The sequence below is a fragment of the Oscarella lobularis genome, chromosome 8 (genome assembly GCF_947507565.1).
Source record: "Oscarella lobularis chromosome 8, ooOscLobu1.1, whole genome shotgun sequence".
Classification (NCBI taxonomy): domain Eukaryota; kingdom Metazoa; phylum Porifera; class Homoscleromorpha; order Homosclerophorida; family Oscarellidae; genus Oscarella; species Oscarella lobularis.
The window spans coordinates 1937946-1952687 of NC_089182.1; the positions used below are offsets into that span (position 1 = coordinate 1937946).

The 14742-nt window shown below is 49.4% G+C and overlaps 7 protein-coding genes across 8 annotated transcripts; 2 read left to right on the forward strand and 5 right to left on the reverse strand.

Moving 5' to 3' along the window:
- Nucleotides 1–25: 25 nt before the first annotated feature.
- Nucleotides 26–920, forward strand: LOC136190105 (phosphatidate cytidylyltransferase, mitochondrial-like). Its single transcript, XM_065978178.1, has one exon. The coding sequence runs from the start codon at nucleotides 26–28 to the stop codon at nucleotides 905–907; it is 882 nt and encodes a 293-aa protein (XP_065834250.1). The 3' UTR covers nucleotides 908–920.
- On the reverse strand, nucleotides 823–2869 carry LOC136190654 (uncharacterized). 2 transcript variants are annotated; one of them, XM_065978882.1, is made up of 2 exons: nucleotides 1534–2869; nucleotides 823–1479 (listed from the first exon to the last, which is right to left on the reverse strand). In XM_065978882.1, the coding sequence occupies exons 1-2, from the start codon at nucleotides 1635–1637 to the stop codon at nucleotides 1020–1022; spliced, it is 564 nt and encodes a 187-aa protein (XP_065834954.1). In that variant the 5' UTR covers nucleotides 1638–2869; the 3' UTR covers nucleotides 823–1019. The 2 variants fall into 2 exon arrangements, with proteins under 2 accessions (XP_065834954.1, XP_065834952.1); XM_065978880.1 differs by having other exon boundaries at nucleotides 823–1482.
- Nucleotides 2870–3017: 148 nt separating this feature from the next.
- On the reverse strand, nucleotides 3018–6089 carry LOC136190649 (netrin receptor UNC5B-like). The gene is made up of 10 exons (XM_065978876.1): nucleotides 5986–6089; nucleotides 5813–5905; nucleotides 5724–5753; nucleotides 5606–5659; nucleotides 5444–5553; nucleotides 5332–5392; nucleotides 4005–5273; nucleotides 3816–3953; nucleotides 3598–3762; nucleotides 3018–3492 (listed from the first exon to the last, which is right to left on the reverse strand). Exons 1-10 carry the CDS (start codon nucleotides 6025–6027, stop codon nucleotides 3166–3168), a joined length of 2289 nt encoding a protein of 762 aa, XP_065834948.1. The 5' UTR covers nucleotides 6028–6089; the 3' UTR covers nucleotides 3018–3165.
- LOC136190653 (SPARC-like) lies at nucleotides 6075–7484 on the reverse strand. Its single transcript, XM_065978879.1, has 5 exons — nucleotides 7401–7484; nucleotides 6851–7133; nucleotides 6602–6792; nucleotides 6375–6549; nucleotides 6075–6246 (listed from the first exon to the last, which is right to left on the reverse strand). The coding sequence occupies exons 1-5, from the start codon at nucleotides 7455–7457 to the stop codon at nucleotides 6233–6235; spliced, it is 720 nt and encodes a 239-aa protein (XP_065834951.1). The 5' UTR covers nucleotides 7458–7484; the 3' UTR covers nucleotides 6075–6232.
- Nucleotides 7485–7503: 19 nt separating this feature from the next.
- Nucleotides 7504–10544, reverse strand: LOC136190648 (uncharacterized). The gene is made up of 5 exons (XM_065978875.1): nucleotides 10426–10544; nucleotides 10154–10349; nucleotides 9724–9902; nucleotides 9498–9663; nucleotides 7504–9443 (listed from the first exon to the last, which is right to left on the reverse strand). The coding sequence occupies exons 1-5, from the start codon at nucleotides 10534–10536 to the stop codon at nucleotides 7600–7602; spliced, it is 2496 nt and encodes an 831-aa protein (XP_065834947.1). The 5' UTR covers nucleotides 10537–10544; the 3' UTR covers nucleotides 7504–7599.
- A 118-nt stretch (nucleotides 10545–10662) lies between these two features.
- LOC136190697 (cilia- and flagella-associated protein 299-like) lies at nucleotides 10663–12654 on the forward strand. Its single transcript, XM_065978935.1, has 9 exons — nucleotides 10663–11570; nucleotides 11623–11676; nucleotides 11729–11805; nucleotides 11857–11950; nucleotides 11996–12034; nucleotides 12080–12183; nucleotides 12238–12292; nucleotides 12346–12420; nucleotides 12478–12654. Exons 1-9 carry the CDS (start codon nucleotides 11463–11465, stop codon nucleotides 12574–12576), a joined length of 705 nt encoding a protein of 234 aa, XP_065835007.1. The 5' UTR covers nucleotides 10663–11462; the 3' UTR covers nucleotides 12577–12654.
- Nucleotides 12503–14730, reverse strand: LOC136190694 (protein FAM234B-like). The gene is made up of 4 exons (XM_065978931.1): nucleotides 13360–14730; nucleotides 12968–13299; nucleotides 12676–12915; nucleotides 12503–12607 (listed from the first exon to the last, which is right to left on the reverse strand). Exons 1-4 carry the CDS (start codon nucleotides 14667–14669, stop codon nucleotides 12585–12587), a joined length of 1905 nt encoding a protein of 634 aa, XP_065835003.1. The 5' UTR covers nucleotides 14670–14730; the 3' UTR covers nucleotides 12503–12584.
- Nucleotides 14731–14742: the final 12 nt, after the last annotated feature.

The window sequence follows — 14742 nt, forward strand, 5'->3', positions numbered from 1 at the left end:
GTTAGCGCGCGCACATTTGTAGAACATGTGGAATCGCCTCTTTTCGACGACCAATTTCAGTCGAACGATACTCGACTCGTTTCCGTCGGGCATTGCGTTCGCGTTCGCCTACGGATCGGGCGCTTTTCAGCAGCGCGGACACGCCGATGCGCGTCGCAACGTGCTCGATTTGGTCTTCGCCGTCGAAAATCCGATTGCGTGGCACGCGGAGAACATCGAGCGCAACGCGCGACACTATTCGTGTCTAAAACGCTTCGGTCACGAGACGGTGGCCGCCGTTCAGGAGCGATACGGCGCCGGCGTGTATTATAACACGCTCGTGTCGCATCGCGAGTCCGGACGACTGATCAAATACGGGGTTATCAGCGTTGGCGCGCTTCTGCGCGATTTGACTGACTGGGACACGTTGTATATCAGCGGTCGCCTGCACAAGCCCGTTCGCGTGCTCGTGGGCGGGAGCGACGCAATAAAGCGCGCTCTGGACGCAAACCTGCGCAGCGCTCTTCGAGTTGCTGAGCTCTGCTTGCCAAATGAATTCACCGAAAGGGATTTGTTTATGCAAATTGCCGGTCTTTCGTTCGGTGGCGACTTTCGAATGACGTTCGGCGAGGATCGAAATAAAGTTGCAAATATTGTTGACGGCAATTTCGAGGGATTTCGCGATCTTTACGCGCCTTTTCGCGAGGACAATTTCCGTCGCGAATCTCGCGACGAAAAACTTGAAAAACTTCCCAAAAATGTTCGAATGCAACTGTCGCAACATAACGGCAACATTGAAGCCTCGGTTGCCGCCATTGTAAAACAATCTAGTCTTAATCAGAGTCTCAAAGGCATATTGACTGCTGGAATGTGGAAGTCTGTCATTTATAGTGGGTCAAAACTAAAGAAAATGTTTTCCAGCTTATAATAAACTTAGTCGGTAGAGCGTAGCACGTGTTTACGCATTTGGCGCATAGGGGGTCGACCAAGAATGGCGGGCAACCTACACTGACTAACTATACTACTAGCTACTACTACTACTACTTTAGCCTGTAGCTAAAGCCATAATTGTTGTCCCACCACTCGTTATCGCCCGCTCTTAGAACAATGGCAAATTGAACTAGATCTTCCTTGTTGGGCATTTGCCATACGTCCTCGCCCAGCTGCACCTGAAGTGAAAATTTCTCCACTCCGTTCTCGCTCGCTCGAATCCACTCGGCTTTGTAGTCGCACTGCGTTTGCCATCCGTCGAACGTCAAATGCACTCTCACTTCTTTGCCCGTTATTCTCGAATCGGTGACGATTAGGAGTATGAGACTCAGCGACGACGCGACGGAAAACGCGAGCATACTTTCCGTCTCGTCTCGTATGACGAGAACGGTGTGTAGGCGAATGTTGTGCTGACGTACGGCCTGTGACGCCATCGAATCATTGAGATATTCGGTACTGAGTAGAACAGCACGCTTTAGGGAGATGCCTTGAACGATTAGGCTCTCGTAACTGCTGTAATTATTGAATCAATGACGATTGTGCTTTCGCGTTGTCTGTGCGCACCTGTTTTGCTCTGATATCGATTCGCTGCTTTTGTCCGAAATCATGTCCTCAGATGATTCAAACGAATCGATGCTAGTTTCAAAAATTGACTCGTCTCCATTCATTTTGATAGACTCGCGTTCCCGTATCAAACAACAATTATTGGTTGAAAAATGATTGTACTGACAACGATGCTTCTCTCCGTCCTATACGCGTTTCTGACCTCTACCGTTCTTGCAGACCCAGATCCTTACAACATAAAAGTCGGCGTATCCTCCTATCTCGGCTCGTCGTCTCAAAATAACACGCCCACCGACGTGGAGGTGGACGACAAGGGCACGATCTGGGTTGTTGGATTTGGGCCGTTCAATTACAATCTTAAGCCCGCTGACCTCATGCCCAATGCTACGGACGGGTTCGTCTTAGCTCTTTCCAATGGAAATCAACCGAAACAGTTGTCCCGCATTGGAAGTGTAGTGAATCACATCAAGGTGTCTCGTGAGGGCCTACTCATTTCGGGCGACTTCGGCATTGCGATGCTCAACACCGAAGCAACCCAAATCAAATGGCACGTCAATACGACCAACTGCTCGAACTCGGCGACCAACTGCAGGCTCGCTTTGACGTCGACGGGAATGGCGGCTGTTCTCGTCGCCGTCAATCGCGGTTCCGACTACGTCGTCACGGTTTATGACGCCCAAGGAAAGGTGACTGCGAGCAACGAATTTGCCAAGGGGGGCCACTTCTGGAACGACGTTGCCATTGATCCGGAAAACAAACTTATTTTTCTGACGTATTTTTACGAAACTTATTTGCCGACTCATTTGCCAGTGCAAGTTCCGTGCATCCAAGCGTGGGACTACGAGCTAAAGAAGGAGAAGTGGAAAGACTATTGCTGGTCGGGAAAGGACATGACCGGCAACGAAGCGGACAGTCGGGGCGAGTATCTACTCCACAACGAAAAGGAGGGAATGCTCTACTTTTCCGGAATTGCTTACGGCGGAAATACGTGCTTTCGCTATCAGGGCCAGAATCTGAAGAAACAAATCGAAATGGTCGGCTACGATGCCTACACGCAGGCGTACAACATGCGATCGGAGGGAATAACGTTTATCGGGCGCATTGAACCGAAAACGGGGAACGTGTCGCTAGGACAAATCATACTCAGTCGAGAGGACGACGGCAAAGGGAATTCGGCGACGCCGACGGGAATAGCCGTGGGCGAAGGCGGTAACGTCTACGTCGCCCAACGGGCCTCCTGTTGCATCGATCATAGGAATAATTTGACGGTAAACGGAGTCAAGGTCGGAGCGTACGGAGGCGACGCCGCCTTTCTCGCCGTCGGCCCCGATTTTAAATCGCGAGTTCATTGGAACGTGTTTACAAAGCAAGGGAGCAGTGTGCCGGTCGACGTGGCGAGCGGTGGGAACACCGTCGCGTTCGTCGCCACGACGACGGGCGAGATTATAACGAATGATCCTATCAAGGGAACGGGAGCAAAGTCGGGTAAAGTAAATGGATTTATTGTCGTTGTCAACGAGTAGCTGAGCTAGATAATGGGTTTATCGGATAACGTTTTAGTCCGCCTGCATTTTTTCTTTATATGAACGTTAGCGCTGACTTTTCTTATAAAATCTAAAAACATTTCGCTTTTCACAGCGAGTTCAAGTAGTCTGCCACGACGTTTACAGCATCCGGCCGTTCTATTCTGAAGAGGGCGTCAAGAAGACCTTGCAGGGTGTTACGATTTTGCCCGAGAACAGGCAGCTTCGACAGAATGTACTGAGTCGGATGCTTTGCACGTTCTAACGCGCGACGCTCCGAATCGCTTAGGCCGAGAATATAGGCAACGTGACGCCAATCGTTGCCGAGCGGGTGGTCGGGATCGAGGAGACAGCCGAGCTCGGCGGCAACGGAAAACGGTAGGATTGCTCGACCGGGAGAGGCCAAAAAGGTAAGGACAGTAGAAGATGATCGGAGCTAAAGTGAAAGGATGGCTCGTCGAGAGAAGGGCCTTGGTGCGTGAGCGGGAGTGGGTGCATGCATGCAAGGAGCCCCACGCATTCTCTCCTCCTCATTACTTACCGATTTTAGGGGAACTGTGAACGACAGGCTTTGCTCGTCGTGCTCTCCGGCTTCTCCTCTTTGCCCCATGTTAAAACTGACGCCGAAATCGTCTTCCGGAAGACTGACGTCGAACGTGACGCATGGGCATTCGATACCGGGCCAAAACGCGTCAAAGGGCAAATCCTAAGAAGACATGCATTACGTCTCAGCGATAATGAAAACCGCGAGACCACAACCTCATTAGTAGAACTTTGAATCTCAACAGAAGAAGCTGCTAAACCGACTTCAATGTCATTGCCGTCACCGGTTACAACTAAAGATGCCCAAGAACTAATTTCTTTCCAGCCGCATTCTTGTTCCCTTTGTTCAACGTACTAAAAAAATTCCTATGAACCTAATCGATTTTAGCTCTATCTGTTCTCTACCTTCTGCTGTTCTCTTAGATCCGAAGAACATGCCACTTTGAGTCGTACGTATTCTCCGGTCTTTCTCTGACAAATTTTCCCAAACACCATCAGAGATAGTCTCTTCATTGGATGCACTTCCTCTTCGCTCGACTCGCGCAACCGACACCCAATCATAGCATACGCTTCGAGCCGACACGTGTCGACCCGAAAAACCTCCGAACTCAGCTGGCAATTCTCGTCCTGCCCCATCTTGGGCCACGTCCACGAGGCGAGCGGCTCCCAAAGCGGTTCCTCGCTCAGCAAACTCGAATTCTTCACGACAGTCACGTGCCAGCCGCCGGAATCAATCAAAGCGCAATGGGGCACTTCGATCGTGACCGGTCGTCGAAGAATAGCAACGCGCGGAGACGCGTAGACGATGGGACTGAGAAGAACGTCGGTCGAACGCAACGACGGGCCGTGATCGTTTCCCTGCACGGCCGTGCAAAAAATCTCCTGGGTCGTCGACTCGTACACAACTTCATCAGGCCAGGAGATGGTGAGAACGGATTCGTCCACGGGCATTGAACCGGCATGATGACTAATAGACCCCGAAGACGCACTGACTAGTATGGATCCAGGCACGTAGACGTCGTTCGGTAGAAGGGGGCTAGAAATCGACTCGCGCAAGTCGGCATTTTCACGATCCTCCTCCTCTGCGATCGACGGAAGAGCGCCGCCGTTGCATTTGGATTCGGAGTCGCGATTCGCTGGCGAAGTGTCATCATCTTTGTTCTCTTGTTGAGTCTCGCTCGGTTTCGCCGTTTCCTCTTGCACTTCTTCGTCGATCGAATTAAAGGCGTCCTCTAAATCATTATCTGAATATAGTGACTCGGTTTCTTCGGCGAGTGGCTCCAGCGCCGTCATCGTCGCCGCGTCTCGGACGCTCTTTTTCAATTTCGAAACCAACTCGTCGTTGTCTTTTGCCAGAGTTTCCGCCTTCTTCGTCTTCTCGGCTAAATCGAGAAGAGCTTTGTCTCGCTCGATTTCGATTTTGGCCACGGTTTCCTTCAACGAGTGAACCAACGAGATTGCGGCGTCTCTCTCGCGACTCAATACGAGGTTCTCGTCGATAACTGCGGAGAGTTCCGCCTCTGCCATGTCCCACTGATTCAAAGCCAATTTCAGTCTATTGCTCTGATCTGGTGAAGGTACGCTTTCTGGTTTTTCCAACTGTTGTGATGAGATGTCAGGTAAATCATCAACCCGATTGGAATTCGAATTACCGTATTGATATCCTATAAGCTCCTAATGCAAAAGTAGGTTCATATACTTATATATGTGGAGTTGTTTGGCTGCAACTGACTCTTGTCTTAGAGTGAAGCCTATGCTTCAGATCGGACACTTGCTCCTCCATGTCAGATACACTAATTATGATTTTTTTAGATAAGTAGTGTATATGGATGGCTAAATAGTACCTATTTTTTAGAACTTCTACTGTATATTCGAGGTGCATTTTAGCGTCGTCAAGCTTGGAGTTGCTCATCATCGCCTCCTTTAGCTGCATTCGACATGTTCTCAACTCCAGCTACCAACAAGGCAACCTCTACTTGAGAAAAGGTAAACAGAGCGTGCTATACCTCCAGCTTTTTGTTACTCAGAAAACGAGAGAGGAAAAAAGACTCTTCAGAACTCTAAGTGCAAATACGGGCTACGTGTAGACGTCATATATTTATGTACGCCCCGATTCTCCCGTACCTCTTCGACGGATTCTTCGCCTACTGGCTCCTGTAGTGTCAAGGAAACGAGAGTTCGATTCGACTATGTTATGCAGCGACGCGACTCACCGTCGGTTTTCCGAGTTCGAGCATGCTCGTCTGTCTTCGAAGCCCCTTTCCTTTCACTCTAAAGCTGCGGCTCGACTCCGCTATAGAGCTCGCCTATAAGTGCAGGCGTTATATGGGGAAGAAAGGTGAGAGATCCGGGCACGGAGACAGGCCAAACGGCGTATTATCTATACCCGCTTTGCCATTCGTCTAAGGAGATGCTCCTCGGAAGACATTGTAAACTGCGTCACGCGCGACGTCAAGCCGGAGCCGGAACGAAAGGCCACGTACACAATTCTCGTTTACAGCGCGCTAGGCACACGTCAGACGCAAAAAGAAAAGGAAGTTTCACACGTGCGAGACGAGGAACAAGACAGAACAAAGCAGAAAAGACAACAAACTGACAAACACACATGAATTCATTTTCGATATCCCGGGCACTTACATGCAAGGAGCTGAAGAGTACATTAGTATAGCAGGTGCAACATTACAGTAGCGCCCCGTAGCGCCCAAGTCATTCCACTGATCGAAATTGGCCCAGAGGAATTATTACTTGGGCGCTACAGGACATAGTATGACTTACAGTGCTCACGCTCGGGATGTCCGAAACAAGCAAACCATTCGTCCTTGTTGATCTTCTTATCCTTGCCGGCGCACCTGGTGAAAAACTTGCGCGTGCACACTTCGTACCTGAGAATTTGTCGACGAAGAGCGTGCATTTCAGAATCGTCAATGGTCTTATTTTCATTGGTGTCCAACTGCAGACGTCGTTTATATGACGTCGTATAGAATCATATGGCATCATCATACCTTTTGGAATTCCCACTTGAGAGCGCGCTGATTTCTCTTCCACTCGTCGCACAGCCACTCCTTCGACGGATCTTCGGGTCGTGTCTCGTCGTCGGTAGTTCCGCTCTCCTCGTACTTCTCCGTGCGTCGAAGCCACTCCATCATGCGACCGCGAAACGAATCGTACCGTTCAGGAGTGCAAGGATGCGGCACTGCAATAGAAAAAAAGATGACCACACAATCCCTATTTCTAATTTCTTTTTCACATACTCTGGCATTCGCCGGGATAATCAACGTGAGGTACGCGTTTCACACCCTCCTTTCTCATTAGACAGATGGTCCGACTGAAAACGCAGTGCGATTCGAACGTTTTGTTCCGGGTGCTGCACACCGAGCAGCCGATCCTGGGCGGCACGTCGCACGGCGGACAGTCTTTCGGATCCTTGCAGACGCACGTCGGTTTGCCGTTCATCAACTGACACTCCATGTCGTGCTCGCACGGAAATCCGTAACACAAGTCGGCGATTTTCTCCGCATTCGACTTGTCTTCCTCCTAGACGCGAACGAGAGAGACGCATGCCAGATGCTCAAGCCATTGTCTGTGTAATTAGATTTGTCGCGTCTAACGTAGAGGTTTTAGCCTTTTTACGGCTCCGGTCCGGTCCGCGAAAGGTTACAAACGCAATCGGGCAACGAGAAAGAGTTGGGCGTATGATTTGCTAACTTCTCGATAGTCTGAGACTGGTGCCGTTGCGTTGTTTTACAGCGCCCGGTCGCCCGGACGATTAGATGTGAAATTCTAACTAAATCTTGTACCTACCGCGCTCGAAAGAGCTGCAACAGCGACGAGAACGAAGAAGGCGTCGAACCACTTCATGTTTTTATACGGGATGGCGAAGTCCTTTCTATTTGTGTCACTCACGTGCACAGCGAAGGTATCTATTCGACGCAAAGGCACAGATGTACAAAGAAAGCAGCAACAAAGACATACTACAAAGGCAAAGAAAGCAATGTTAATGTTAGGCCTGCCATAGCGACGAGCAGGATTCCTGATCGTCCTCCGGTGGCTGCTGAGATTCGAGCCACGTAGTCATTTCCGCAGTCCAACTCTTCTCTTGCGAGCCTTTCCACGCTGGCCAGTCGGTCCACGCGAACTCGCCGGCGTCAGCAGAAAACCATTCGGTTGCCTTTTCCTTTGCCCATTGCGACGAAGAGGCTTTCCATTGAACCCATTTCGAAGACCACTGCTGTTCCCAACAAGCCACCCATTTGGGCCACTTCTCTTCCCATTCGACTTTCGATTGGTTCCACCAAGATAGCCAGCTTTGCTCTTGAGCCTTCGTCCATTGACACCAGTCCATTTTCCACGCATCTGAAACGTTTTTCCATTGTGACCACTTCTTTTGCCACGTGTCTTCTTGAGACGATGACCACGATGGCCATTCGGCTTTCCACTGTTTCCACACTGCGTGCTTTTTATGATGATCAGCAACTGCCCACTGATTCCATAGAGGGAACCATTGTTGCTCGGTCCAGTTGTTTTCCCACGTGGCTTCCCACATGGCCCAGATGGACTTCCACAGGTCGTCCATTTGACATTCCATTGTCCACGAAGACCACTTGGATTCCCATTCTGCCTTCTCGGATGCTAGCCATTTAGACCACTGCGTCCACTTTTCCTGCCACTTCGCCTGCCACTTGGGCTCTGTCCATTGAAACCACAATTCATGCAGTTCCTTCTTTTGAGAACTCTTCCACTTGAACCACGTTTCGATCCATTTGGACCACGCTTTCTTGTCCCAATTGCCTTTCGACCATTTGCTTTCCCATTTCTGCTGTTCTGCGACTGCCCATTCAGACCACTTCACTTCGAGTTGACACCAGTACATTTGCCACAGTTTCTTCGAAAGCGCTCCCCAGTCAAACCATTTGACGTTCAGCGTTGCTTCCCAATTGCCCCACTTGTCTTCCCAGGAGCCCTTCTGAGAGATGACCCATTGAGACCATTCGGCATACCAATCGTTCCACAGCGGTTCTCTTTCTTGCCAGCTGTTCCACGTGGCCTGCCAGTTTTCCTCCTCCGTCTCTAGACGATTTGTTTCCCACTTGGACCAAAGGTCTTCCCATTTCTCTGGCAAGATTATCTCACATTCTTGCAGCGTATCTTCCCAATTCTGTTTTTCAGAAGCTATCCATTGCACCCAGTTTGCCTGCACCTGAATCCACTTTGCCTGGTAGGTTTCCCACGCATTACTCATTGGCGTTGGATTCACCCATTTGGGCCAATGTTTTGCCCATTTGTGCAACTTAATTCTCCAGTTATTCCATTCAGACTCGACCCACGAGGCCCACTGAGACCACTTCTCTTCCCAGTCATTACAGTTCCACGTTTCATTCCACTCGGACCACTCTGCATTCAATGAGGGTTGCTCCGATTCCCACTGGAGCCATTGTTCCCATTGATGCCACTCCTGCAACTGCATGGCGGCCCACTGCAGCCACTCTTCTTTCCATTGCAACCAAGACATTTCCCAAGTCAGTTTCGCTGCTGCTGCAGACTCGGGCCACTTCTGCTCCCATTCTACCCATTTCATTTGCCACTTCTCCATTTCAGCGGCTGCCCATTGAGACCAGTCAGCTTCCCAAGCGCACTTCACATCCGACTTCTGCTTCTCGTCTACGACCCATCCAGGCCAGCGTTCCTCTTTCCATTCAGTTTCCCAGCTCTGTTTCTCGTTAGCGGCCCACGTGAACCATTCTTGAGCCCACTCGTTCCACACCGCCTCGTCTTCAGGCCACTCATTTTCCCATTTAGGCCACACAGGATTCCAAGTAGGCCAATCAACTTTCTTGGGACACGGATCTAATAGATTAGATTAAAAAAATCACTTCGAAGAAAATGATACGCATTGCTTACTGGTCTCAAGCTCGAGGCATTTAAACCACTCACTAAGAGTAACTTTTTCGTCCTGTCCAGCGCAACTCATAAAGAATTTATGCGCGCACACTTCGAGATTGGCCAGCTGTTCATTCAAGGACAGCCATTCATTGGACTCCAGCAAGGAATCGTTATTTGCATCAAACTGTGCAGAGAGGAAACAACGTTACAAATCGAACCGACTCACACAATATAAAAATCTTACATCGTTGAATTTTTTCTGGAGGGTCGCCTTGCGCTTTTTCCACTGATCACATTGCCATTCGACGGACGGATCCTCGGGCACGTTGTCATTTTCCGGCATGCCGTTTTCCAAGGCTTCAAACCAGTTGACCATGCGTTCTGGAAACTGGCTCCACAAATTGTCGGCGCACGGATGCTTCACTAAACAAAAGAGCAATTACTAAATCACGTGAAAAGACAATGCATCTCACGAGATCTAATTACCGCACTTGGGCGCCAAAGAGTTTTGCAATGCCTCTTTAGCTCCAAAATGCTTTTATTAGCACTGCCAATTAGAATTTTAAACTCTTCTACTTGTTTTCGGTATCGTTAGAGAGCGAGTCCCTGAGGTACCCCAGTTTGGGGCGTGGACCGGAAGGGTTGTGTACCACAGAAGCCTTTCTTAGACTTACTTTGGCAGGGACCCGGGTAGTCAAGCACTGGCTGAGGGCTAGAGGAGCCGTTGCACAGCATTTCACAGCTATGCTTTTCTAGTTCGCAGCGATTTGGGAATGTCTCGTTCGAGGAGCTGCAAATGGGGCCGCAGTAGCCTTCTTTTTCTTCATAACAGCTACAGAACGTTGTGCAAGAACACGGCAATTTAATAACCTAAAGAAAAAAAGAATCAGAGAATTTGCTGAAGGCTCGACGAGGTTGCATTGAGTCAAAGAGTGATGTTGCTTACAGATTTGCCGCAAACGAAAGAAAAGAGCGCGCAGAGCAGGAGGCAACGCATCCTGGCAGGAAGGCAAAGGAACAATGAGGGGCACACGCGTGATAGGTCTAAGATAAGCATGCGCTTGGGGACTGGATGACATCACGTGGGGTAACATCACGTGGGGACTTAAAACTAAGTCGTGTACTAAACACAAGCTGACGTTACGGTCGTGAATACGGAAAGATGACGCTACTAGAAATTCGCATAATTGATGAGTGTAAATCTAGATAAGCGACCATGTTTGATCATTCTGATGACGCGGCCAATTAGACGATCATCAACAACAACAACTAGAAGAAACGTTGCGTTCAAATCGTCACAGCGAGAAAGTCCCTTGACGCCAGTGATATCTTTTATTGATATATTTATTCGTAAAGCGAGGGGGGACCCCAAAAGGTGCTGAGGTAGAACGAGCACTGAGGAGCCCTCAAAAGACCACAACCACTCATTCGAACAATATAACGACGATTGCGTCAACTGTCTCTACGTTAGCGACGAAGAAGGGTCCTGAGGGAGCGGGCCACTGCGAATTACGTAGCGATGGCCTCTCTGAAAGTCATTTTGACAATTGGAGTAGGCCATTCCCATTCCCATTCCCAAACCGAGCACGGCCGGCCACGATCGTCGTCGAAAGAGGACCAAAGAGACGATACCGCCCACGCTGAGACCTGCCACTGATTTGATACAAAGGTCGCTAATGCAACGATCCCATTTCAGCCCGATTTCGTCTTCGCTGAGTCCTTCGTTGCGAGTTTTCTTGTCCATGACGAATGCCCGGATTGCCAAGTGAAGCAGCGCGCTTTAAATAGAGCCGTTCTTCGTTTCTGAAGCAAGTCGTCTCACACTACTAACATAGGATGTTTATTTGCAGCGTTTCACTGAGGATTATTGACAAAAAGTCTAGAAAAGAGCCGAGAATACAAAGATATGGCTCCTTAACGACAGCCAAGTTTCCCGTATTTGTATCATAGTTACCGTTTGACGTTCGGTTTCTTCTCGCTGCGATGGAAGACGAACTGCCTATCGGGGCAGAAAGCGTTGTTAATGAGTTTGCAACATACGAAGATTATCTAGATAGCCAAATAACGAAGACGGACCTCTACTATCTCGAGGCACCGCAAACAGAAACAATCCTGACTTATCTCTTACGAAGACTACTTTTAGGACGAAGAATTAGCACGCCAGCTAGTCGAATTGGGATACCGAGGCAGTGGAGAGGTAAAGACGTGCGATTTCGCGTCAGAACACGAATCAATAAATTCATCTTTAGGTTTTGAAGCGAGAAGAATTTGAGGCGAGAAAACAAGCAGCGGAGGCGAGCAGACTATCAAAAAAGACACAGAAAAGGTGACAGAAGAATATAATAATACTAACCAGTATGTTAGATAATCACTTTAGAGCTCTAGCTCATGTGGGAAAGAATCTAAGGTCGTCCGTATTTTGGACAGCTCTAGCGGAGCGAGAAGAAGCAAACAGAAGTGGAAAGATGACAGTATGTCTTAGAACTCTACAACAACAAAAAACATTCTGTATTTAGACAATTATTTTCATTCGAGATAAAAACGCTAAAGGCCAGGTAAAATTAGAAATGCGAAGGTGTAATAATGAGCCTTTCTAACAGGAAATATCAGGGTATATCGATTACGCAAATCGATTGAAAGCGGAAGATTTCGAGCCCTACTTTGCTGGCAAAAAACGATTTCTACCTAAGCAATCGGACTTGAGGTTGCAGAATAACCCAAAAAGACATAGCTCAATGAGCAATTTCGGTTTGTATAGCTTCTATAATTGGGAAACGCAGACGTCAACGTCAAATAACACACCAAACTATCAGGCACTAGCTATCATATAGGCCAACAGAATATAATAATTTTGCCCTCTTTTCAGGTTATTGCAGATAATACAGCGGGACTGTTGTTCAAAAACAAACGCGACAGAAAAATTCTAAACGTTGATCCAAAGGTACGTAGAAATTATTTAGCACGCGCGAGCCCTGAAAGCCTGAAAAACGTTTTCTAGGCCTCGAAACCGGGCGACAATTCGGTGCGAATTCCCTTACTTTGTAAAGAATATACACAAGTCGTCATCTACGATCATATAACTCGAAGAAAAACTTAAAAAAAACTTCACACAATTGTCCGTTGAAAACCTGCGTAAAAAGAGCAACAAAAATTAATTATATAAAGGAATGCGTTCCATTGTCGTTGTGACCGTCACCGCGCGTGCCCATGTATCCCAGCCACGCTTGGGCAATCAGCGGTTGCGCGTCGTCGAGTTCGATTTCCATGCGAAAGACGTGCAGCAGTTGAACGGCGTTCTCGCACGCGGCGTCGTCCGGCGAAATGCACTTCGTCGTGGAGTAACTTGCGACGAGATCGAGTTTTCCGTTGCCGTCCATGTCCGTCGAGCCGGGCGTTGAAGACAAATCCAACGCGTTTGAAGACATTGATGAAGAGACTGAATGACATGATGGGGATGACCTATAGCCACTCATACCTACTGTATTTACCTGGCAGGTCTTTGAAAAGAGTTCTGTTTGTTTCAGAGATGGCTAGCAGTTGTGCCATAATCCTCCCTGTCGTCTCCTCCTTCTCATTGTCGTCGCTTGAAGTCTTTCTCCAGTATAAAAACACGTCGGGACCTTTCGTCGTTTTGATGACGAGCGGCGACGACTCGACGTCGGTCGTCACCGACGACGTCTGCTTCATCAACACACGACCCGATTTGCCGTCGACGATTGCAATTGTCGTCTTTGTGTAATGCTCGTGATACGTTCCGTAATGATAAATCACCATGACATCGGGAACGTCATCGTCATTGTATCGTCCAATAGCAGGTTGCCTAGAAAAAGATGCTTATTAGAGAGAGAGGATGAGAATCGATTGTTGAAGTAAAACGCACGAATAGGTTTCAGTCATTCCAAAATCGACGCTCCAGATTTGCTTCTCGTGATCGCGCCCGTCCAACACGACCAGTCGACCGTTAAACAGCGCCAACACGACGTCATCGATCCCATCTCCCGTCATATCAGCGAAAACGGGCGGATTCATCACACCTTTACTCGACTCAAAAACCTTAGTCGCTACGCGCGGCACGATAGACCCGTTTCCGCGCAACGCCGCAAACCGATCCGCGTCAATCGACCAGAGACACCCGCCCACCGTTTCCCCGCCCGACCCGAAATAAATCCGCGAATCGTGCACGACAGGCGACATGTACGTCTCCCGTCCGTCGGGCATCGCCACGGCCGACAAGACGACGCCGCGCTGACTCGAATACAAAACAAGCAATCCGGCATCGCGCTCCGTCTCGTTCCAAGCGCACGCCGGATCGCCGCCGTGAGTCACGACGACGTCGACGACTCCGTCGCCGTCGTAATCGCGAACGAGCTGCGGCGTGGAATAGCCCCACGTCGGATGTCGCGTCCGGCTCGACCAAATCGCCGCGCCCGTGTGCCGTTCCAACACGGCGAAATCGCCGTATCGACCGCCGACGAAGCAATCCGTGTCGCCGTCGCCGGTGACGTCGACGAGACAGGCGATCGCGTAGAGACCGTTGGGCGTCATTCGTTCCCAAAGGATCGCGCCCGTTTTGCCGTCGAGAGCGAGAACGCCGCCGTGGCAGAAGTCCAGCGTTCCGGCGTCGGCCGAGAGACATTCGACGAGGAGACGAGGCGTCGGAGCCTTGACGTCGGACTTGTCCATTTCGTAGGCGACGATGGCGTCGAGAACGCCGTCGCAGTTTACGTCGACAAAGCGAACTGACGATTCGGACGAGGCGCTTTGTTTTGCGTCGATTTTCCAAAGGATTTTTGACGTCATCCTTTCGGAATTATTTGACGATTTCAATTGAGATATGGAGATGTGAGACGCGCTACAGTAGCGATCGAGCAAATTGCGTTCGACGAACGAAGGAGTGGGCGGAGGCTCGACTTTCTTCTTTGACGTCATACTTAGCTTGATTGCCACGCCGACGAACATGAACGCGATTATGGCTCCCATGAGGGCTACGACGATGATTTTTAGTCCTTGCTTGTCTTTTGATTGCGGGCAGCAGGCCGACGACGTCTTTCTGTTTCTTGTTTCCCACAATCTGTCTTTTCTGGCGTAGTAGCTGTCTTTCGACGCGTGCGTATCTCTTTCGCTATCGCTTTCGTCCGAATTTCCTGTGCCAAATTCTTTTAGAGGGATTTTTTCGTATTTCTGCGGCATTTCTCCGTCGGAAAAGGAGGGGGGAGTCTCCGCGAGTAGGCGACGCGCGTTAAAGTTATGGAGTCGATCGACG